This window comes from Talpa occidentalis, unplaced genomic scaffold (assembly GCF_014898055.3).
Source record: "Talpa occidentalis isolate TD23 unplaced genomic scaffold, MPIMG_talOcc4v2.1 talOcc4.17, whole genome shotgun sequence".
In the NCBI taxonomy this organism is placed as follows: domain Eukaryota; kingdom Metazoa; phylum Chordata; class Mammalia; order Eulipotyphla; family Talpidae; genus Talpa; species Talpa occidentalis.
This window is the reverse complement of record NW_023601754.1, coordinates 21,328,389-21,351,633: the sequence shown is the minus strand read 5'-3', so window position 1 is coordinate 21,351,633 and position 23,245 is coordinate 21,328,389. Positions and strand designations below refer to the sequence as shown.

The window sequence follows — 23,245 nt, the reverse complement described above, 5'->3', positions numbered from 1 at the left end:
TATTCCTAAGTGGCCCTGGGAACTCAGGAGATGATGTGCATAGACTTTTCCGAGGTGGGCCAAGAAAGAACAAGTGCCCCACATCTCATAAATGGTGCCCATGGTCTTTCTGACCAAAGGGGGGGGTCTATGAGTAATGACTATTTGACCCCTTGGCACAAACCTGGCTTGGGATGTGCAGTTGGGGCCTCATGGAGGTTTGCTGGACTGATCAACTGTGCCCCTCCCAGCTCCTCCTGCGTGCACCGCAAGGGCTGGCGAGGTCTCAGGCATGCTCCTGAGATGGCAGAGCCCGGGCTGGTCTTGCCCTGGAGAAGCAGGCATCTGATAAAGGGCCTCTCCCCACAAGCCCCTGATGACAACCTCCATTCCCACAATTCACTGCTTTCCCCTCCCCGCCAGGGAACAGAGTGCGTTATCTGGTGAGGAGGAAGGAGACGTGTGCTCATCCATCCATTCACTTCCTCGTTCACTCATTCACTCCATAGCCGTGCACGGTCCCTGCACACCAGCACTAGGCAGACAGAGGTGGAGAACTGGGGAGAACTGGACTGGCAGACCTCACTCTTAAGAGGCACAAGACTGGCGCCAGGGCGGAGCCCTCACATCCGTGTGACAGATGAAGGATGCATGAAGGTCTGGCCACCCCACCCTGGCCACCCGCTCTGCCCTGCTCACCTGCCCCCTGCAGAACCCACTGGCTCCACCTTGACACACACGACACCAACCTCTGGTTCTAGGTTAGGAAAGAGGCTGTGAATCCCCTGTCTCCCCCACCCACCACTAGGTCATTCTCCCCTGCAGACCCTCCCCATCCCTTACGCCCCATCTCCTACACGCACCCCCACCTGCTGGCAGGTATCAGCCGTCTTTACAAAGAGCTGTCTCCAGGAGCAGCAGCCAGTCTGAGAGCCTGACTTAGCCACAGGAAGATTTCATTGCCAGGGGGAAAGTCAGATCCTTCAGGCTCACATTGCCGCCGCGGTCAAGCTAAGTGGGTTCTGTTATTTCTTCACTCAACACACACAGAGCCTGGCCCTGACATGTTGGAGGGAGACGAAAGAAAGACACATTCTGGCCCTTTACAAGCTCAGGGCCAAAGAAGGGGGTGAGTTTTCACAGAACAAGGACTCTGCAAGGAAGACTTCTGATTGAGAGATGCTTGAGGAGGAAGCTGGCCTCCCAGCTGCCCCCCGAGGACTGCTGGGCTTAGGATTTAGGGGGCGGGGGGGCAGCGTGCGTGCACATATGGGTGCTGAGTGATGGCTTTTCGGGAGAAGGAATGTGCACAGCAGGGCACGGAGGTGTGGCCCATACTGACAATGGCCGTAGCTGACATCGACTGCCAGGTGTCATCCTTCACCCCTCACTTCTACCACGTCATTTAAGCCTCAGGACCACCCTGGGGGTTAAACACTATTATTATCCCTATTTCACAGATGAGAAAACTGAGGCAGAGCTAAGGTCCTGCAGTGGTCTGAGGCAGCGCTGGGCGTGCCCTGGGCAGTCTGAGTGCTGAGCCCACTCTCAACCACAGCCCGGCTCTGTGCGAGATGTGAAAAGTGCAGCATATGTTGGGGGAACAATGAATAATTCAGCTTGGCAGAAGCACAGGGTCTGCGCCGCGGAGATGAGCCTGGAAAGGAAGGCGGGGGGCTTATTGATGAGGCTCCTTGATGCCAGACGAGGCAGCTTGCCCTTAAATCTGGGCCATGGGGAGCCATCGAAGGTATTTGAGCTGCGGAGTTACACAAGGGGCGAGGAACAGGGAGACGCTCGCGCCTCCAGCCAGACAGGAACATCAGCCGGGCTTTCATGCTCTCCTTCTCCCTCTGCTTCCTTCCCCGGGTCCCCCTCAAACCCTCCTCTCCAACACCCGCACGCTATGCCTTTCCCTTTGGGGAGGGCGCAGACGCAGGCAGCCCTCCTTCGCTCTCTGCTGTGTATCACCTGGGCAGCCCCTTTCTGCTAGTGAGCACTTATTTTTAGAAGCGTTTGACAATCGTCCAAGGGTCTAAGACGAACAGATGGCCTGTCTTAAAGGCTCGTATGTTCGCTAGTTTGCACTTCTGACAAACGGTAAGCGCACTCGAGAGCATGCCATAAACAGCACTGAATGAATACTCAGAACACAATTTAGCTAATGCACGTCATTAAAATTAGGAGTGAGTGATGGCAAGGTTTCCCCTAAATGCCTGCCCGGAGATGCACCCCTCCCCGGGGACCCCAGGCTATGACGTGCAAGCGCCCCACTTCGCCCCGCAGCCCCCACACAGCAAGTCGGTGTTCGCCCCATCTACACAGACAGCAGGAATAGCTTTGCCCATGTGGAAGTGATGCCCCTCGTTGGCATCAGGGTGCTAGGTGAGGTGGGTGATGCACTGGCCTGGGACAAATGTCCTGCAAGGCGAAGGCAGCTCTGCGCGTGGGGGTGCATGTGCGTGGCACGTTCCAGTCCCTGCCTCCCACACGGCGAGACAGGCTGTGTGTCGTCTGCCACTCCAGAGCAGCAGGAAGTGAGCGTCTGCACCCGCTTCGCTGGTGATCGGGATGTCTGTCTCGCGTGAGAGCCTTGATTCATCCGGAACTCCGGCCTGGAGGGAGATTCTGACTTCCAGGGAGCAGTGGGGTTGGCTTTTGGGGGTATCTGCTGCTTTCTTGCAGAACCAAGAGCAGGAGCAGATTCAAGCACCTCAGTCACCTGGGGGCATGGGAGGTGGTCTGCCCCATCTCCTTCCGGGGGAGGGTCCCCAAGGGTCTCCCAGCTTGGAGGGAGAGTGTTCACCTCTAAAGCCTCTCACCAGCGCCCTGCAGCACCAGGACATAGAAGACCGGAGCACACGGTGGGGCCCACATGACTGGGCAGTTTTCTTTTGGTGAAAATGTGGGAGAAGATGTTGTTGTGAAAAAAAAAAAAAAGTCCAATAAACTCCCCAAGGGGCAGGTTCTGTACGGCTGTGCTTTGGAAATAAAACCCACCAGAGAATAGATTATTAGGAGGGAACTGAAGCCTTCTATTAGGAGCCCAGCCCATAAACAGGCTCCCGTTCGGAGTCACCCAACAAAACAAGGGAACTAATAATACCTGCCCAGAGGGACGGGGGCCCAGGGGAGCCGCACTTGAGCACAGACGACCGTCGGTCTGTTGTGAGCAGGGAATCGCAGGCAAGCATGTGGCTTTAGATGGCAGCAAGGGAAAAGGGGAATTTTCTGGCTATGGTGGCCAGATGAGGAAGGCTAAATCTCTCCAGGACTGCATCCAGATTGGCCCCTCTTCAGAAACAGAGACCCTGAGGCCTGAACCCCAAGTCCTGAGTTAATTTGGCGGCTGTTGCTGTTTCTCCAAGGGGAGGTGGGGTCCCTGATGGCTGGGCACCTCGGGGACTAAGGGCTCCAGCACCTGTACCAGGTGACTGAGGTTCCCTCTGTGGACTCTGGCCCCCTCCAGGGTGTGGACACCAAACTGCCCTGTCAGTGGTCGCTGGGAAGTCCATTCCTACCACAGAAACCGAGCACCCGCTTGGAACCAGGCCTGGGGTATGAGTTAGGATGTGAGCCCCTGCAGTCAAGGATCCTGAGTCCGACCCCTAAAGGGCAGGAATCAGAGCACATACCATGGAGCCTGAGGAGAGACCAACGCAGAACTGAACCCCATTAAAAATGGCACTGGGGGCCTCCCTGGTGGCGCAGGGGGTTGAGCTCAGCGCCGTGAAGCTGTCCGCAGCCTCTGCAGCATGGGTTCGATCCCCGGCCGGCCAGGGAGATACTCATATGGTGCAGCAGACCTCTCCTGTCTCGCCCACTGCTCCCCTCAGCAGTGTATTTCAGTCAGTCTGCCTGTTCTGTTCCCCGCTCTGTCTCTGGGGAATCCTCTCACACACACCCCATAACTCTGGCCTGTACCCCAGTTCTTGCATGCATAAATAAATAAATCTTTAAAAAAAATGGCGCTGGGCAGGGCCTTCCTGGTAGCGCAAGGGGTTGGTTGAGACGTAACCTATGAAGAAGCTATCTGCAGCCACTGCAGCACGCGTTCGATCCCTGGCCAGGGAGCTACCCACATGGCGCAGCAGACCTCTCCTGACTCGCCCGCTGCTACCCTCAGCAGTGTATTTCAGTCAGTCTGCCTGTTCTGTTCCCCACTCTGTCTCTGGGGAATCCTCTCACCCCCCCCCCCACAACTCTGGCCAGTACCCCAGTTCTTTTATGTATAAATAAATCTTTAAAAAAAAAACAAAAACAAAAAAACTGGCACCGGACAGATGGGTCCCCAAGACCAAGAGAGGGATCTCTCCATCACAAAATACACCGGCCTAAAGGTTCTTAGTATGGGCCGAAGAAGACCAGGCACAGAAACTTGGGGAAGACTGACACATCCTATTAGTGGGGGCGCCAAACTCGGCGAAAGTTGATGGACTGAAAACGAGCAGCTGACTTGGGGAGCCCTGGGCTCCTCTGACCACGCGCAGCCTGGACGGAGGCCTCCAGCTCAGAGTCAGGGTGCTGCAGTCCACTCTCTGAGTAGGTCAGCTCACGGTCAGCACAGCCCAGGCCGGGAGTGGAACAATAAGGCACAACGGGGACTATGTCACCCCCAGAACCCAAGTCTCATCAGAAAGGGGCAGCAATGAGTGCACCTAGGAAATGCAGACCCAGTGTTGCCAGAGATTCTTGTTTTGTAAGGGAAACTGGAAATCTAAATGTTTTAAATATAAAACAAGTTGGTGTTTAAAGCACTATGCAGGCCAATTAAAACACATCTGCGGTTGAATCTGGCCCCCGGGCTGCCGGCTGAGGCCTCTGGCGTTTTGTGTGGATTTCAGAAGCCCCAGACCTCTTCCGGGAGTTGCTGGGATCCTGCCAGCGGGGGCGTGGGAGCGTGGTGGGAGCGTGTTGTTAGGATCCTACTGCTGTCATTATTTAGGGTCCTCACCTGAGGGGTTGGGGGTGGGATTCAACCACATTATGTTCTGAAGCAGATACTGAAGGGTGGAGGATGAAGTTCTGTGAGACCAGAACCTCCCCAAAGGGCCTGGCGGCCTCCTGGGCATGCCCCACCCACACAGCCCGGGTGTTTCCCAGGTGCTAACAAACAGGCACCTAGAGTCACACACAAGGGAAAAATGGGTGCATCTGGGAAGGGCCCAGGCAGCCCCTCACTCAACTTGGGGAGACAGCACCTGTGTGCTGTGCCACGCCCACCCCCTGCAAAAGTCTAAGCAAGCACCAGCCCCTCCTCCTTCCTTGCTTTCCAAGAACCTGCAAATCCTCCCACCATTGTCCACTGGACCTCACGGGAGAGGAGGGGAAGGCCAGCTATTGCAGGGGACCGCCCTTCGGGGTGCTTAGGCATGCAGCATGGTACAGCAGAGTTCCCCTTTCCACAGCCTCCTCCACACCCATGTCCACCCCCAGACACACACAGACACCCCTCAGTCACACCATGAAATGTACACACATACATATACACACGGATATCCCATAATGCTTGCACACACGAGCATACACACTCAATACCCAAAATGAAATGTGCACACACACTTGTGGACAGCCCACAATCACACACATACACACTCACAGATAACCCAGAATGAAACACACACACATACATGCACACACACATATTCACAGACATTCCACAATCACACACACGGACACCTGCCAAATCTCAGGTACACACACACACACACACACACACAAACATAGAGACAGTGTAAGTGTACAACAAAGAGGTTCAGGGGCTGGTAGTTGCTGTTTTTCGTCGGCCCACACTGTACAGCCAACCTGCCCAGGCTCTCACCACTTCTGGGGCCCCTCTAAGAGCCCACATGACAGCCAGAGCTTCCGACCAGGGCACCCTCTTCCCAGCAGTGGGAGTTGAGTGAATACAATGTGTGTGAGAAGCCTGCCTGGGGTCTCTCTTTAAGGAGGCAGGGAAGTTGGGGGGGGTGTCTGGGCTTAATCTCCCAGTGGGTGCCAACCATACCCAGAAATCCAGACCCCTGACCTCAGCCTGGCAGCCCGACAAGACCTGGCAGCTTCCTCCAGCGCCACAAACACACCAAGCTCTTTCCCAGCCCGGCCCTCGCGGATGTCCATCCCTACACGGGCCCCGGCAGGCGCCTCCTGTCTGACCTGAGCCTCGGAAAGGCCTGTCTGCCCAGTGAGTGGCATCTGTCCCGCTCTGCCCTGCGCGCGTGTCCTTGCCGGTACTTCCCTCAACTTGCCGTGACCTGGCTGTGTCGCTGCCATGGGAACCGCTGCTGTGTTGGCTGGAGGCTGCACCGGGCAGTGACCTCACCTCTCAGTTCTCGGCTGTACCCCTGGTGTCAGGGGGCCAGGCAGCTCGGGCTAGAAACTCAACTTGTCATTCTGGAACAACAGCCCGCAACTATGGTAGCGAAGCAGAACCGCCACGGACAGGGTCAGGGAGAGAAAAGGAAGGACCGCAGCCTCCTCCCGCCCCTGCCCGTCCCTGGGGGTGCTGCGCTTTCCCCCTTAAAAGTGAAGAGATCCTTGGAGGACATGACTCTGAGCGCCACAAGCAGGGCACAGGAGGACATGCTGCTGCCTCGGCTTCCACAAGCTTCCTTGAGCAGGATGTGCATGCCCCGGGGGCTGGGGAGGGGGAGCAGAGTCAGTGTTTCAGGCGGGCAGAGCGTCAGATCTGCAGGACAGAAAGCGTTCTGTGCACGGTGGTGATGTCTGCACAGCAGCATGAATGGCCTCAGCACCCCTGAGCTGTCCGCTTAGGAGTGGCTAAGAGGGGACATTTTATATACATACACCATTTAATTGGGGGGATCCTACAAGGTAAGCTGGCAGGGGTGTAGAGAGGGCTCAGGGAGGCTCCCGAGCTGCTCCCCTCCTGTGTCTGGTTCCAGGGTTGGAAGTGGGAAGCTGCACAGACGCAGCCGTAAGATGTGCCCTGTGGAGACAGCGGCAGGAGGGAGGCTTGGCAGCCCGGGCACACGTCACCGGCCAGGACCAGCTGGCACTGGCGGCCAGACCTCCTCCTCCTCCGTGCTGTCAGGGCCTGTGGGGCCGAGCCCACCACCATCATGGGCAGCGGCTACCAGGGCCAGGCGGTGAGGACAGAGGACCCCGGGAGACATGAGGGAGCAGGACGCTCCCCAACCAGGAATGGGCAGGCTCCCCTACGACCATGGCCAGGTCAAGAGGACTGGGCCCTGATGGATGGACATGCCACGTTTTCTCTGCTACTTCAGCGGGGGCTGGGACATGAGCACGAGACACACCTATACACATCAAATATTTTGCCATGCTGGGGGGAAAGTGGGAGGGAATTTTCCCCCTGGAATTTTCTGACTTTTTGCAAGCCTTCACTACTTCAAATATTTATTCACTAAAATTGGATGAGAAAACCCAGCTCTCTGTACAGTCATCGTATTTCACCAGCCAGAGCTCAGGATAAATAGCGAATGGCTGGGGTGGAATACTGGAAATCAGGGCCGTCCTGGAAAATCTGGGTCACACGGTCAGTAATTATACAGAACACATATGCTCAGGTCTCTAAACTAACCCAGTGCTTTCAGGTTCTATCAACAATATTTGAAAACTCTCATCATATCCATTTCGACTTTCCTCCAAATTTTTGCTGAAAGGAAAATTTCCTGCATCCTCCAAATGTCTAGAAAATCAACCCCTATGGATGGAAAGGTGTTCTGGCAGATGATTCTGAAGGTGGTCCCCCTCAGAAAACATCACCCATCACCCTAAAATGGCTTCCAGAGCCCACATGCCCAGCCCCGCCTCCCCGACAGCCCCCCAGGCTGCAAGGCAGGAGTTCTGAAGATGGACCTAATTTGCTATGATGAATTGTGTGCACGCACCAGCGAGCAAAACTGCAGCTGAGACCGATTATATTTAATGATCGGGACGGTTCTTGTGAAGACACTTAGGCATATACCCTGTCTGACTAGAGAGGAAGTTGGGCTGGACTGGCATGAAGCAAAGGGCAAAGAGCAGAGAGAAGCGGACCGGCAAAGGTTGCGTGGAACCAGGGAAAATACCTCTGTGTCTAATGCTGGTAGCCGAGTGGGCCACGCAAGTCTATGGTCCAGGGGCTGCCACGTCTGACTTGTGGGAAAATCAAGCGAGTTAGCCATTAGTGTAGTGGCAAAGAGGACAATCTGGGATGTGGAGTGGAGACTGGGTCCAGCGCTGACCAGGCCTGTGGCCTCGGGGAGTAACCTCTGTGCCTCCAAATCCTTGTCTTAGTAACAGGCACGTGGGAAGGCGTAGATGTGCCAAGAACAATACCTGGCATTTAATAGGTACTTTATAAACGTTAGCTGTGCTAATGCTAGGAAATCTCCACGCTGAGATACAACCAATAAGATCTCCAGGACCCTGGGGCCGTGAGCTACGAGAATTTGCCCTTCACTCACTCTGTAAAAATGTTCAAGGGTTCTATGCTAACGACTTCTCCCGGTGGCTTCCACTTGAGGGAACACTGGCAGGTCTTCTCCAGCGCTCTGGAGAGCCCGAAGGGAGGGGAAGTTCTGGTATAGGCTCCCTGAGCCCGCTGGGAACCCCAATCCCTGCCCCAAACAATGTCAGCCTCTCGCGTCCTCCACCAACTTCCTGCCAAAGCCACATCTAAACCCCAAAAGAGGATAGGATGTGCGTGATGGACCCCATCAGATGAAAAGTGATCCCTGAAACCACACATATGAACGAGGTTATTCCAGTGTAAGGGAGGTTTAAAATGTGCCTTTTGAGAATACGTCAGCAAAATACGGTAACAGCCACCATTTCTTGAGCTCCCAATATGTGTCCAAACTGGGTCACCTGCTCTTCATCCATTATCTTTCCATGCCCCGGTCGCCCCCATTCTGCTGATGAACAAGCCAAGGTTTGGGAGACGAAGCAGCTGGCGAAGCCGTGCACCCTGGTGAGCGGTGGCGCTAAGAGCGGAGCCCAGACAGCCAGGCCGTGAGGCCACCGCCTCCCCTCGATGCCCCCGGCCCCCTCCACTGCCCCCTGATGCCAACGAAGGGAGACACCAGCCCTTGCCATGTCCAGTGCAGCGCTGGACAAGCCTCAGCCAGCCCACGTTTGATTTGTCTAAACTTTAGAAGCAGAGCGAGTGGGGCCACATTCATTATTGACACAGCAAAATTAATTTCTGCCATGTCCTCCCTCTCCCCTCGTGCCCGCCCCCCCTCTCCTGTGAGTGCTGACGCGCGGCTGCTGACTGGCGCTCCTGAAATGCCAACTTGCATTTCTCATCATTAATTTCTTTCTAAATGTCATTAGTAATTGTTCCTGCTCGACCAAAGAGTGCAATCCAGGCTTCCGCCGAGAGCACCCGGTTCTCATCTCTCAGCCGGTGGGGGCCAAGCACCCCCAGCTGTGCAGACCCCAGCATCTTCCAACTTGCTGGGAGCAAGTGGGAAGACAGGCTGTAGGTGAGAGAAAGCAGGCCTCGCCTTACCACAGAGGGGGCCCAGCTACACGAGCCCTCCAGGGTGCGAGGACAGGGCTGAGATGCTCACCCCGGAGCCGAAAAATGGGGAGAAGAACCACATGGGCTTCACAGACAAAGGGTCCCCAGATTGCAGGGGCTGTTGCTGTTATTGTTCCCGACCAGGGCGAGGCTCGGCTCTGCCACTTCCGAGTGTGAGCGGCGGGGAGTGTCCCGTTGGTGCAAGTGGGACATCGACACCATGCTGACTCCACCCGCACCCTCCACCGGCCCTCCCGGGGCCAGGCACTGTTCCAGAGCCTCAGACAATTGTTGGCATCACACACATTACCCTGCACCCCACAAACCCTCCAGGAGAGGCAGCACAAGCCCACCGTGAGGATGTGGACCGGGCGCCTCAGAGGGGACGTCACACGCCCAAGGTTACGGCGACACCAGAAGCAACTCAGATCCGCACCCTCTTCCTGAATGTTGGGCTCTTTGCTAAGTCAACGGGGAGGGCAGGGCTTTGAACGGTGCCGCCCTCTGGGAGTCTCGGACCAACACGGCACCCACTGTTACTTGTATTATCATTGTTTCGAAGAAACTGAAGGCATTTGGTCCCGGCTGGGACGGAGCCGGCAAGGGGCTGGGCTCGAGGCGCACACAATGGCCGCCGGCTTGAGGCTCCTGGCAGCTCCCCCATGCCCATCTGTCAAGATGGCACAGTGCCCCTCTAAAGTTGGTTGGCCCCCCGCCCTAGGGCATGAATGACAGGCTCCGATGGGCAGACGGGCAGCCCGAGGCCTATTCCAAGTGCCATCTCTGCCCAGAGCTGGACCTTGGGGGAGCCCCCCACCCCAGTCCCCACCTGGGCCTCCACACACTTCATGGCTCAGGCAGGCAGAGCTGTGGGGCTCCTGAGGACATCTGAGCACAGCCAGGAGGTGGCCTTCTCTCCGCAGTGACCACGAGCAGCTGTTGCTCACCCAGGCCACCCAGAGTAACATAGCCACAGGCTCAGGAGTGGTGCGGCCTTGGAGTCACCCCCTAGAACTCTCATCCCCAGGGAGGGGAGGTCTGCTTGTCTGCACCCAGCACCCAGGGACCTGCCTTAGCTCCTATGGGATTTGTAAGCCTCCTATCAGCTCATCATCGCAGGCCAGGAGCTAAGAACACAAGCGTGAGTGTCAGGCTGCCCCATCACAGGTCAGCGCTGTGATCCCAGGGAGCCTTAGTTTACCCATCTGTGATAAGGAGACCACAGCCACACTCATGGGGTAACTGTGAGGTCCCCAGAAAGCACTCAGGAAATGTTGTCTTGATTTCATTATATTGAGGCCCGTGGCTCTAGCCTGAGGCCTGGGCTTCCAAGAACAAGGAGCAGAGTCAGTTCCCACCTCTGAGTATTCTCCAGAGCTCAAAGCACCACTCACAGCCCTTTGGGAGGCTCGACTGCCTCAGTGGGCACAGCAGTAAGAGATGATGATACACTTCAGTGTAAGCAGGAAAGGACGTATCCCACTCGAGAGTAAATAAGCCAAGAGACACAGATGGACACTGACAGGGCACACCTTGAGTGAGGGGCGCCCCACACATCCTGACATGTCCCAAGGGGGTCAGCTATAGGATCTGCCCTGAGCAGAGATCATGTGCATCATTTTAGTAAATATGATTGTGGTGTTATGCACAGCACTACTCAGCACCTACACTCATCTGGCACATAGTAGGTGGTCAGCAAAAACTGGGCCAAACCAAGCACATCCTTGCACGATGGACTGAATGAATGAGTCGATGAAGGAGCAAATCAAAAAGCCACAGGCATCCAGACCCTGGTCATGATGATGACCATGAAGACAGTGGTTGAAGGTTTTTCAAAGATCGCTGCTTTTGCCCCCACAACACCCAATAAGGAAGGGGTTATTGTTATACCCCATCTCCTGAGGTCCAGAGAGGCTCAGTGACCAGCTCAAGGTCACGAGATGCTTGGTTTTGCAGCAGGCTGTCCTTCCCACACCGTGGGCATGGCAGTGCCGTGCCATGTTGCCACCCTGAGCAGAATGTCCTGGTCTCAGGTCCCTGCCCTGGCAGGGAAGGCAGGAAACACACCCATCAGACCCTGAATGTGCCATAAGTACCCACAGGAAGGCTTATTTTCTACATGCTTTATACTCGTGAGCTCTTGCTTATCACAACAGCCAGAGGTGGTAGGTCTTAACCCATTTTACAGACAAGGAAATTGAGGGCAGAGGGGCAAATCTTAAAATAATGGGGAGTGGGGCTTGCTGGGGAGGACTAAATGCAAGCAATGCCTTCTCCCTGCCTGGAGTCACCTCTGTGTCACCCTTCTGCTCCCAGGCCCAGCCCAGGGGGTCCTGCTCTCCTGCAGGGGTGCAGGGACTGTGCTGTCTTTCAAACAGGAAAGAAGACGCTACTCACAGAAAGCTCAGCCAAAGAGTCAAATGCTAAGTATGTGCCTAGAGCACTTTTAATTTTTAATTATTATTAGTTATAATTATCTGGCTGGATCTGGCAGCAGCAGCACAAAGAGACAAGGAAGCTGGCTCCTTGGTTACCCATCTTAGAAGGACCAGAGAATTTGAAAATTGGTGCCTAGAATGCAGCCCTCCTGCTTTTTCTCCCTTCCTTGTTTGTGTCATCTTTTCTTTATTTTTCCTACTTTCTAGGAGCTCAAAAAGGTATGGGGATGGACAGATGGATGGATGGACAGACAGATAGATGAACAGACGGATGGATGGGTGAGCGCAGGGAGTCTTCATTCTGCAAAAACTCATACCTGAGTAGGAAATCAGGTGTAGACATGGTCATTACAGTCTGTAAATGGTAAAGGGGTTAACCCAGGTCAGTAGCCAAAGTAGGGAAAATCAGGGAGGACTTCTTGGAGAAGGGGCCATTTGAGCTGGATGCTGAAGCCGGAGCAGAGGGAAGAACCAGCAGGTGCGCCCATCACACTGAGTCTGCGAGACAGGACAGCTGGGATGCAGCAAGAAGGTGTAGTTGCGCATTTCCTCATGCCTCCAATTCCCACCGCCCTTTCTGTTTCTCGAACACCCCAAATCTGTCCATGCCTCTGAGCCTTGGCATTGGCTGTTCCCTTTCCTAAAAGGTCCCTCAGGTCCCCCTCTCTCCCCAACTGACTCCTCTAACCTTCCGGAATCAGTTGAAATACCAGCCTTTCCTGACACCTAATCTGATTTGTCATTCTCCATTATCCCTCTTGCTTACACCAACACACATGCACGCCCCCCACACACACAACACACTTCTTGTGCACGACACAGTGGGTGTTGTATTGTCTTTGAAATTCTACAATCTGAAATGACACACTCACATATTTACTGACCTAGCCTTGGTGTCTTCCATAGACTGTCAGTTCTGTCGGCAAAGGGACCTCGTCTACCTGTTCACAGCTGTGTCCTGGGCCCCCATATGGCACCTGCATTAGGGACTCAGCCAGCGTTTGTTAAATGGAAATGGAATGAGAGGAGGGTCAGCCCCACGGGTTCTCGAGGACCGGGAAGGAAGGGTCCTGACACAGCTTAGCCCACACCCCTGTCCCACAGACCCCTCCTCCTGGCTGGGTACCAGGCTCCTGCCTGGCAGGGCCCGGCTCGCCCCATCAGAAGGGCTCCGGGTTGCTTGTTAGAATACCTAGCTCTGCTTTTAATCAATTGTAATCATTTAGCTGGAAGCGGCATGATTAGGCACACACAAGCAAACAGCGTGAGCTAATCCTTTAAAAGCGCCCGCTCAACGCCGGGCTGGCCGCTTTGCTGCTGTGGGCCCCACTCAGGAAGCGCTTCCTGTGGCCCCCAGCTTTGTCAATGAGGGAGTGAAGCTTCCAGGGTGTGAAGCAGGCCCTCCACTCCCCCACCCCCGGCCCAGCCCCACCTGGGTGGGATGAGGGCCCCCAGGAGTTCCACCAACCGAGATTGGGTCTCTGCACCCTCCCTGCAGGCTGCAGGCAAGAGGGCAGCACCAGGAAGTTGGAGGCCTGTGAGGCCCCAGTCCCCACACCTGATGCTTCCTGTCCCCAAGCTGGGCCTGAGTTGAACTTGCTCCCTCGCTTGCTGTGAGTGAGGTCTGCAGGCCCCTGGCTCCAGGCTCCTCCACTCGGCCCAGCGTGAGCAGCTTCTCTATCTCCTGCTACTGCTACTCGTGCTACCTGCTTGGCCCAACTACTAAAATAGTTTCTGGGTCCCCTGACACAAAGGCTTTTTATAGTTCAGCACTGCAGGCCTCATTTAAATCTATTAGCTCATATAAATGGCAATTCACTTAAACTTTGGAGGGTTTCTGTTTGCCGTGGCAGCAAAGACAATCTGGCTTTGCATGTGGCTCTGCCATTTGCAAACGACCCTGGGTATTCAACTCCCCCGGTCTCAGTTTCCAAATCTGTGGCTGAGGATAAGAACTCCCACTTCACTGGGTCATCGGAGACCATTCATGAAAAATGCTGCAAACAGGGCCTGTCCCACAGAAAGCTGATATAACTATTTCTTGTGCAATTTGGGGGAGTGTGTCTACCATCTTGGGGGCCAGTCCTGCATGGCTGGCAATTGGCACTAACCCTGCCTGTCTTCCCCAGCTGATGGTGAAGAATGGGATGCAGAGAGGGTCCCAGGAAGGTGAGGAGGGGCTGTCCCTGCCACTGTCTGTGGGCACAGAGGAGTCACAGACAGCTGGGCTGGAGACTGCCCCTCGCCTCAGGTCGATGAACCCCTGGCAAAGGGCCCACAGAGCCCCAGGCTTTCATCTGCTGAGGCTTGAGGCTGCAAAAGCAAGGCCAACAGCCCTGACATTTTTGGGGTCTGAGGTTTAGAGCTGTCTCACACCCCCAATCAAATCTGTACCCCTCCCTCCACCAAGCCCAGGGCACAGCTGAGAAAAACAGGGCCCAGAACAAAGGCACCCAGTGACATGCAGGAAGGGGAACTGGCCTCTGGCCCCCACCCATGCCCCTTCCACAGCGCCTCACTGTGCTGACTACCCATCTTCTTTCTCCCCATGCCCCGGTGTGGGTCTCCTGGTCCATGGCCTTGACAGCAGCTGACGCCACCGGGGGAAGCACTGGGTCTCATCTTGTTCAAAATCAGGACAGAAATCATGAAATCACAGCAAATGCCAAGTGAAGGGTACGCTAAAAAACAATCTGACTCTGAACTGGCTAATGCTAATAATATGCTAATAGCAATAATAACAGCACCAAAAGTGCTAATAGTAATAATTAGTGCTAATAATAACACTAGGTAGCATTTCCCAAGCTCTGCCAGCCACTGTACCAAGGGCCTTACACCACCATTGTGGACAGGAGCGATTAACACACCCGCTTCACACATAAAGAAACTGAGGCCCATACCGTTCCATGACAGAGCTGGGCTTCATACACAGTACCACAAAGTTGGTCCCACCTCCCCCTCTGCTGCATTTCAGACAAGTGCTCAGCTTGCACACCTCTACTGACGGGGACCTCACCACCATACACTTCTTCCACTGAACACAGTTTTGGTGCCTACCAGTCCATGTGTCCCTTTCCCTGCTGGTTTGTACTGAAGGGCCTGATCCCGGCCACAGCTCACTGCAGCAGCTGACCTGGGCTCAACCATGGGACCCCTGCCCTCTGCAGGGACCAGAGCCTGTAGCCTATGAGCTGGCTGGTGCCTGCAGTCACTGCTTCTGAGCCAGCTGGGTGTTTCTTCTGGCTACTGGTGTAACCAAATCCCCTCTGTTGAAATATCCAGGTGTGACATTTATCCAGGTCAGCAGAAATGAGAGGAGCCGCGGCGGTGCTAGCCACCTCCCCCTGTGCGGAGCCCAGAAGATCAGGCTGCAGGGAGACGGCACAGGAAGAGGCAGAGCCGGGACAAAGGGACTCCTGGCTGCTGAGACAGGACCACCAAAACACAGGACGCTTCCTGCTCTTGGCATCTGAACTTGTGTCCCTACGATTTATTACCGTCTTGCTTGCTCTAACTCCAGAGAGACGTCGTGATTGTCAGAAACCAGAAACTAAAATCCACGCCCTAAGTTTCTTCTTACTACGGAAGTCCTGAGGCCACAGCAGGCATGGCCCCCTGTCCATGACAGAGCTCAGAATGCCTGCAAACAGCCACCCCCACCTCACTGCAACCCACGGCTTCTGGATAAACAGTCCGCCAAGCTCCTGGAAGTAAGGCCAGCTGCCCGAAGCCCAGCACACGGCCTGAGCATGTGTGTGCATGCGTGTGCGTGTGCGTGTGTGTGTGTGTGTTTGTGTATGCATGCACATGAACCTTGTTTAGTCTTCCCTAACTCTTCCCCCACCTCCAGTCCCCATCAACTATTGTTCTGTCTTCTGCACCAATGCTTTGCCTTTTTCCAGGATGTCATGTCTTTAAACCACGCTGTATGGATCCTTTTGAGTCTGGCTTCCTGCACCTGGCCCTTGCAATTCCTCTGTGTTGTTGTAGTAGTAGCAGATGCTTTTTATTGCTGGGTAGTAGTACCACCTCATCTACCAATCAGGGACAATCAGGGGGTTCCTGATTTGGGGCCGTTATTTATAAAGCTGTTGTCATCATTCCCGCAGAGGGTTTGTGGGAACACGCGCCCAGTCCTCTTGGGGAAACATCTAGGAGTAGCACTGCTAGGCAATACGTTAAGCATGTTCTAAGGCACTGGTATGATCTTGCCCTGTGGCCATGCCATTTTGCACTTCCACCAGAGAAGTTCGATGTCCCACCCGCTCCTCCACTCCAGAGCCGTTGCAGCTTTGGCTTCTGTTTCTTTTGTGTGATAAGCATGTCGGTGGCCTTACCCAGCAGTTTTCGCATGCATGTGCCCACCTTCTTTGGGGAAGCATCGAATTTTGGGGGTCCTTTTTTAGTTGATTTCCCCCCTCTTAATCAGTTTAAGGTTTCAAAAAAATATGTTCTAGATGTAAATCCTTAATCAGATATGTGAATTACAAATATTTTCTTCTAGCCCATGACTTTTCAGTCTCTTAACAGTGTCTTTCAAAGGTCAAACTTCTTAAATTTTGAATCAGGGTCTAAATCAGTTAATGTCTCTCTTCCCTGCTTGGTTGCCCTTCACAAAGGGGGTGAAATCCAGAATCCCTCACTGTCCTGCAAACCTTACTGTGCCCTGGGCTCCACCTGCCAGCCCCCTTCACACCACTGACTCATTGTGCTTTTTGTTATCCACCAGCACACCTAGCTTACAGCAGCCAGGACCTTTGCACACACAGCTCTCTTTGACATATTCTCCCTCAGTTCAAATGCCACCTCCCTGACCACACTTACCAAGGAGTACCCAAACTCACCCCCATTCTCCCAACCCCCACCAAATCAGGCTCTATCCTATTAATTTATTTTATTTTCTTCACATCATTAGCCACTACTGGACAGTGTCTATCAATCCTTCAGGCCCCACAAGTGGTCTCTGTCTCACTCATACGGTCTTGTCAGTTCTTGGATCTAGTCCCTGGCACATAGTGGGCTACCCACATACATGCTTTGAACAAGTGAAGAGCAAAGCTTAGTTCTGTCTCTTGCCCCTAATGGCTCTGTAATGACTTTGCCCCAGTTTGTTCAAAATCCTTTAAATTAATCTCAGTCTTTGGCCAGAGCTGGTGAACTCAGAATCAAGTATGATTTGAACATCCTTCATTCTGGCAACTATGCTCCTGTTAATGCATCCTAAGAGAACATTCCATGCGGAGGCAGACCCGTGATTCGGACACAGACCAAGCCTGCCAAGGTCCGATGCCATGTCCATTACCTCTACCTCCACAGCAGGAAATCTCATCCTAGAGAGAGCACAATCCTAAACCTTGTGTTTTCTCAAGATCTCCCAGGCCACAGTCAACCACACCTCCAAATGTTAGCTTCCGAGTCCCCCACCACTTCAAGTGACATAAGGCCATGAGACCAGTGAGCTAAGGCCCCATAAGGGCTGCCCCACCCAGGCCCCCACACGTCACCCCAGGGAAATAACACCCTTGCCTGCCAGCCCCAGCTTCTGTATGATGACGACAAAAACTTCAGCGGCTGAAATACCCGCCTCTCAAAAACCCAGAAAATTGCTATTCAAGTTACTTAACGAAAGCCGTGATTTGCATAGACTTGGCGTTGCTGCAACACTTCCACATTTAAATGGTCTGTAATTAAAATCATTAATTGTAGAAAATAGTGACTCGTTAAAGCTATAATTTAGTGAGGTTCTCGGCATTTGAGGATCTGCCTTCAAGGTTGACGGGGTGGCCCAGGAAACCACCAGCTCACACGAACAACCACTCTGGCATCTGGTGCAGCCTGCAGCCCTGGGTGGGTGCAGCCAAAGCGAAATGGCTTAAAACCAGGGCTCCCTGGTCCTAAGGTCAGTCTCTGGCACAGTGATGCCAACCAAGCTTGGAAAGGCAAGGCTGGGAAACTCTCTGGAAAAAAAGGTAACAGCCAACAGAGGCAAGTCACCCCCTCTAGGCGCCCGGGACAATGGAGGATCCAGGAGGGCCAAGCAAGTCCTAAGTTAGGATAAATCACAGTTTATACGCACTAGTGCATTTAAAAGAGGCCTGTCATGTGGACTATAAAAAGCTCCCGTTGTCTGGGGACCTGGGGCCTATTTTGGTAGCTGGGCCAGGCAGGTGAGGCAGGTGGGAGGTGGGTACGGCTGCAGTGGGGGGCAGGGCGCACAGGCGTGATCAGGAACTTCCCCAATGACCGCCCACTTACTCCTCTTGGCTAAATGAGAGTGGAAGCAGCTAAGAGTCCCCTGCCAGTCCCCAGCTCAGGGGCATACTCAGGTTTGCAGGTAACAGGGGTGAGAGGGGAGTAGTCACCACCTTACAGGTGTCACTGGGTCCCTAATGGGCCCACATTACAGTGCAACTAAGGCCACTCGAGACAAGGCCAGGGGCACCTGGAAAGGTGGCCGGAAGGACAGGGTGGAACAGGCTTTCCAGCAGACCGCTGGGTGCTCTTCAAGGTCAGCTCTTCCCATCCAGCCTGCACACAGGGGGCCCTAACCAGGCGGAGACCCCTGTCCACCACGGTCCTGTCTTCATTTCCTCTCAGTGATGGCTGCCACCAGGTGTGCAGACAGGACAGGCAGCAGCAGGTAAGAAAGGAACTACCCACAACAAGTCACCACTGTGCCCCTTCAATCCCTGAAGAGGGGTACCCTGCCCCCCAGAGCAATTTTAGACTGCCCTGCTTACTGGCCATGGCTCCGCCTGGTCCTTGAAAGTGGGGTGACAGCAGAGAGCGGGTTCAGCACATAAGGGACTGCACATGGGCACAGCCACCAGAGCCCACCGTGCAGGCTAGGCCTTAGGGGCGAGAAAAACGCCAGCTCCCCTCAGCCTCCAGGCACAGGGTGGGGAGCAGGGGATGGGAAACTTCCTCGCCCCTGTTGAAACTGGGCATAGCACGGGACTTATTCTGGCCAAGAAAATATAAGAGCAGGAGGTGGGTGCCATTTCCCAGCAGAAGCTGTAAAAGCTGGGGTGCCACTCAGCACCCCACGCTTCTCCCTGTCTCAGTGACCACACTCACGAGAAAGGAGAGGACCCTCTGCGAGGCCAGGATGGCACCTGCCTCTATGTAACACCAGCAGCACAGGCATCCCTGTTGGGGCATTTGCTAATGCAGCATCACTAACCTGAACCCCAACCACAGACCCAGATGGGGTGTTTCTGTGGATGTGAGAGTGGTACTACTATCTGGGGTGTGGTATGTTGTGTCTGTGCATGATATTTTCTATGTGTGTAGTTACACTATGGAAATAGCATTCTTCTGTGTGTGTGTGCGTGTGCATGTGTATGTGAGTGTGTTTGTGTAGAATTATGTGTGTAGAACATTCCTTTGTGTGTGATGCTGTTGCCCAAGTCCGTGTGCATTTTCTGAGTGTGTGTGGTATTTCTGAGTGGGCATCTGACCTCTTCAGGTTTACAAGAATTTCCTCTAAAGCCAGTGTGTGGGAAGGCGGCCTTACCTGGGCCTCAGAAACCAGTAGCAGCTGAGAAGGCCCCACAGGACGCCGAGGGGCATGGCCACAAGAGGAGTGGCAGAGCAGCCTCTCTTCACACAGGCCTTCTCAGCTACTGCAGGCCCTGGAGGGGGCCGGAGGAAGCTGATCCAGCCCACTGTGCCCAGCTGAGGCCACACCAGCCTCAGGACCCGGGGCTGTGGTGGTTCTTTCTCCAAGTTGGGGCCCAACCAGGCATTCACTGTAATATTTTCTGGCTTTTCTGGGCATAGCTGGAGGCTCCCAGACCCAGCTCCGAGCTGCACAAAGCTCCAGGACCAGCCACAAAGGCCACACAGCCACTGGCCACAGATCCAAAGTTCAGTGGATTGTCATCATGTAATATGGGTGGGGAAATGGAAGCCCCAAGTGGGGCATGTGCAGCAGACCAGGGTACTCACCTGCAGCTCGGTCTGGAAGAAGAACTTCTGTGGGCACTGCGAGCAGTCGTAGATCTTGTCCTCCTGCCCGTGCACAGCAAAGATGTGCTGCTGCAACTTGTTGGCCTGGACAAAGACTGGACACAGACATGGCTGTGAGGGCCAAACTCTGGGGACACCCGCCCAACCACCAGAGCAGCCTCGCCCACAACACTCACAAATGGGGACCATGGAGGCACGGACAGCTGGCCAAACGGTGGGCCATCCAGACAATACTGCCACCTCATAGGGGGCACCTGAGCCAATGACACCAGGCTCTGCCTCTTAAGGGCCGTGCAATATTAGACAAGTCACTTAACCTCTCTGGGCTTCACTTCCTCATCCAAAACATGGGGATCATTAAAGTATGTAGTTCACTGAGTGGCTGGGAGAACCACATAGGACAATACTCGCAAAAGACTTAAAAGGTGGCCTGGTGTACAAGGCCCAGTGGAAGTCACTGTCATCGTCATTCTTTGCCAGGCCCCTTCCAGATGAGGGCTCCTTGAACCCAGTGCAGGCCTGGGAGGTGGCTCAGCTGTGGAAGGGAACCTCTGGGAGGCGGACGGGCGTGTGTGAGGTCCCGCTGCCTGCAGGCGGCAGAGCTGAGGCTGAGACTAGGAAGCAGCCTGGTATGAGAAGGCGCTCAGTAAACAACTAGTCTCCTCTTGTCTGAGGTTGCCGCAGCCCCACACAGGGGCCCGTGTCTTGGTTCGGCGGCAGGCCTGGCAGCTGGGGCCCCTTGGTGCCAGCCCCGACCCAGCCCGTGGAATGTGAGGGGAACAGATGGGTGGGGGCCCCTGAGACTGGAGGGGAGGGAGGCAGCGGGTGGTACAAGCCTGTGGCAGAGCTTGAAGGGCGTGAAGCGTGGGGGGACTTGCTCCTTAGCAGAGCCCCTTCCTCAGGCTCGCCATGGCGCGGCGCACAGCACTGGCTTCCCGGTGGCAGGAGCCCACAGGGTGCAGGCACCGGCACACATGGGAGGCAGCACTGCAGCAGCTGCATGTCTGGGAGGTGAGCACTTCAGAGCCCCCTCCTGCCAGGCGCCCTCCCCAGGGTGGGCTTCCCGTCGTGGCAGACGGCAGATGTCGGGGGAGGCCGAGGAAGGCCAGGCTCCCCCACGCACACCGGCTGCCATCTGGGCAGCAGGAGGGGGGCCAGCAGAGCCCCTGAGACTCGCCTCGGGCCGGGACAGCCGCTTGCCTGGGCTGGCAGCCAGTCTGGGAGCCGAGGGCTGGGGCCTTGGTGAGCAGAGCTGCCCTTGACCCCTCCAGCCTGTAGCATAAATGGAGCCTGGAGGGGGAGGCAGGAGGTGTGCCCAGGAGGGCTCCACTGCCGCTGGACAGAGCATGCAGCTCAGGGAGCTGGACATGGAGACCACCAGGGGCCGACGGCATGGAGGGCCGAGGCTCGGGTGGAGGAAGGACTTGCAGCAGTCAGGTGCAGGGGTGAGGGGAGCGTGAGGAAGGGGCCACCCAACCTGTCTAAGAGGAGAGACCAGAGAGCACAGATGGGGGGGGGTCAGCTCTGTACGGAGGCAAGTGGGACAATGGGGCTGCTGATGCCTCAGATCCCCCACAAAATCCAGCTGCCTTAGGGCAACTCCCACGGAATCCAAAGGGAAGAGTGAGGTGCAGTAACTAAAAGGCTGAGCTGGGTACCCCCTCTTCCCATGCACTCCACCGCCAGGCACCTTACCTGTGAAGCACACGGGGCATTTGAAGGTGCCCCCCATGCCCTCAAAGCTGTGCTCAATGAGGTGACAGAGGAGCTTGGCCGGGGAGTCGAACATCTGGTTGCACAGCTTACACTCGTGGTTGATGCCTTCCTCTGCAAGAAAAGCCACGACCAGTCAGGGACCCTGCAAGCCACTCTCTCCCAGCGGGAGCCCATGGGGCCCGGGTGCCTCAGGCCAGGACTGGGGCTAGTTGGAGGCCACAGAGGCTGAGACCCAACCAGCTCCAGATGGTGCAGCCCTGGAGGCATATGGCCCCCACCCCCCCACCCCCCCCAGGACACCAAATATCTGCCTCCTGAAGTCACTGGCTGTGAGTTTCCTCCCCCCTGGCTCAGGGACAACCTGTGCGGCCACATTCAACCACTTGAACCTGAGGCCGTGAGATCCGGAGAGGGGTCCAGGATGCGATCTGCATGGACAAGGGCATCCACCTCCTTGGATTTTAGAAATGCAATGGAACATTTACTCAGCATGGAGGATGTGCCAGGCACATTGATATGATCCGGGGATTATGTGGGGAACAAAACAGATGACGTGCTTGCTCCCATTTAGCAGTGGGGGAGACAGACAATAAAGATGACCAACAGGCGGCAAGGGGAGAACTTGGGAGAGCACTCTAGGACAGGGTCAGGGTCCAGGGCAAAGCCCCTGAGCTGGGTCAGCTTGGAGAGAGTATGCCTGAAGCTGGGGCAAGAGGGAGTTGAGACTGTGCCTTGGGGTACAGTCAGAGAGGCCTGAGGGAAGCACAGGGCAGAGTCTTTCCTGCCCCCACTGGGACTTTACTCTGCGATGGACAGCCACAGGGAAAATCCCAAAACACTATAAAATACTCTTTTTAAAGTTTTGAAACAGAAGATTACGCAGTAGATCAGGGATAATAGTTGACACCCTGTCCTGCTTCCGGATCAGCCCATGTTCTATCTCTCCACCTAGAAGCTGCAGGGACCCCAAACCTTCACTTAAAGTGCCCAGAGAAGAAAGTATGTCCCAAATGCCACTTCTGCCACGGTCAAGGAGGCACACAGCCTACGTCTGGGGCCCCCAGCCAGAATCACAGGGCAGAGTGCAAGTCCTGGCTTCGCCATGCTGTGTCCTGGGCATCAATTCTGTAAATGAGGCCCCCAAGTCCATGCTCCAAGGGCTGTGAGAGGAGCTAAGGGGCCGGCCCCTTGACCAGTACAGCCCAGTGGTCAGTAAGGGTCATGGGAAATTACGCTGGCTTGATCCTCTGGCACATCACCCCGGAGTCGGAACCCTGCTCTGCCACTTACGGCATGATCTTGAGTGAATTACACAAGCTCACTGTGCCTCAGTGTCCTCTTGTCTACAGCGCTCAGTAACAGCCTTCCTACCACTACACTCTTTTTTTTTTTTTTTTAAGATTTATTTATTTATTCATACAAGCACTGGGTACAGTCAGAAGCGCGGGAGGGTAAGAGAATTCACCAGAGCCAGAGCGGGGAACAGAACAGGCAGACTGACAAAATACACTGCTGAGGGGAGCAGCAGGTGCAGCCGGAGAGGTCTGCGCACCATGTGGGACCCTGGCCAGTGACTGGGGATCGAACCGGTGCTGCAGAGGCTGAGGGCAGCTTCACAGCCCAGCATTCAACCGCTGCGCCACCAGGG

General features: G+C 55.1%; 1 protein-coding gene across 7 annotated transcripts in view; it reads right to left on the bottom strand.

Annotated features, from left to right (window-relative positions):
- ZNF423 (zinc finger protein 423) overlaps positions 1 to 23,245 on the bottom strand; it is a 312,753-nt gene that overhangs the window by 5,736 nt on the left and 283,772 nt on the right. For all 7 annotated transcript variants that reach the window (XM_054697048.1, XM_054697046.1, XM_054697044.1 and 4 more), the window contains 2 exons: positions 21,577 to 21,708; positions 19,861 to 19,976 (listed from right to left, as the gene is read on the bottom strand). In XM_054697048.1, the coding sequence (XP_054553023.1) occupies positions 19,861 to 19,976; positions 21,577 to 21,708 (248 nt within the window). The remainder of the gene's footprint in view (positions 1 to 19,860; positions 19,977 to 21,576; positions 21,709 to 23,245) is intronic.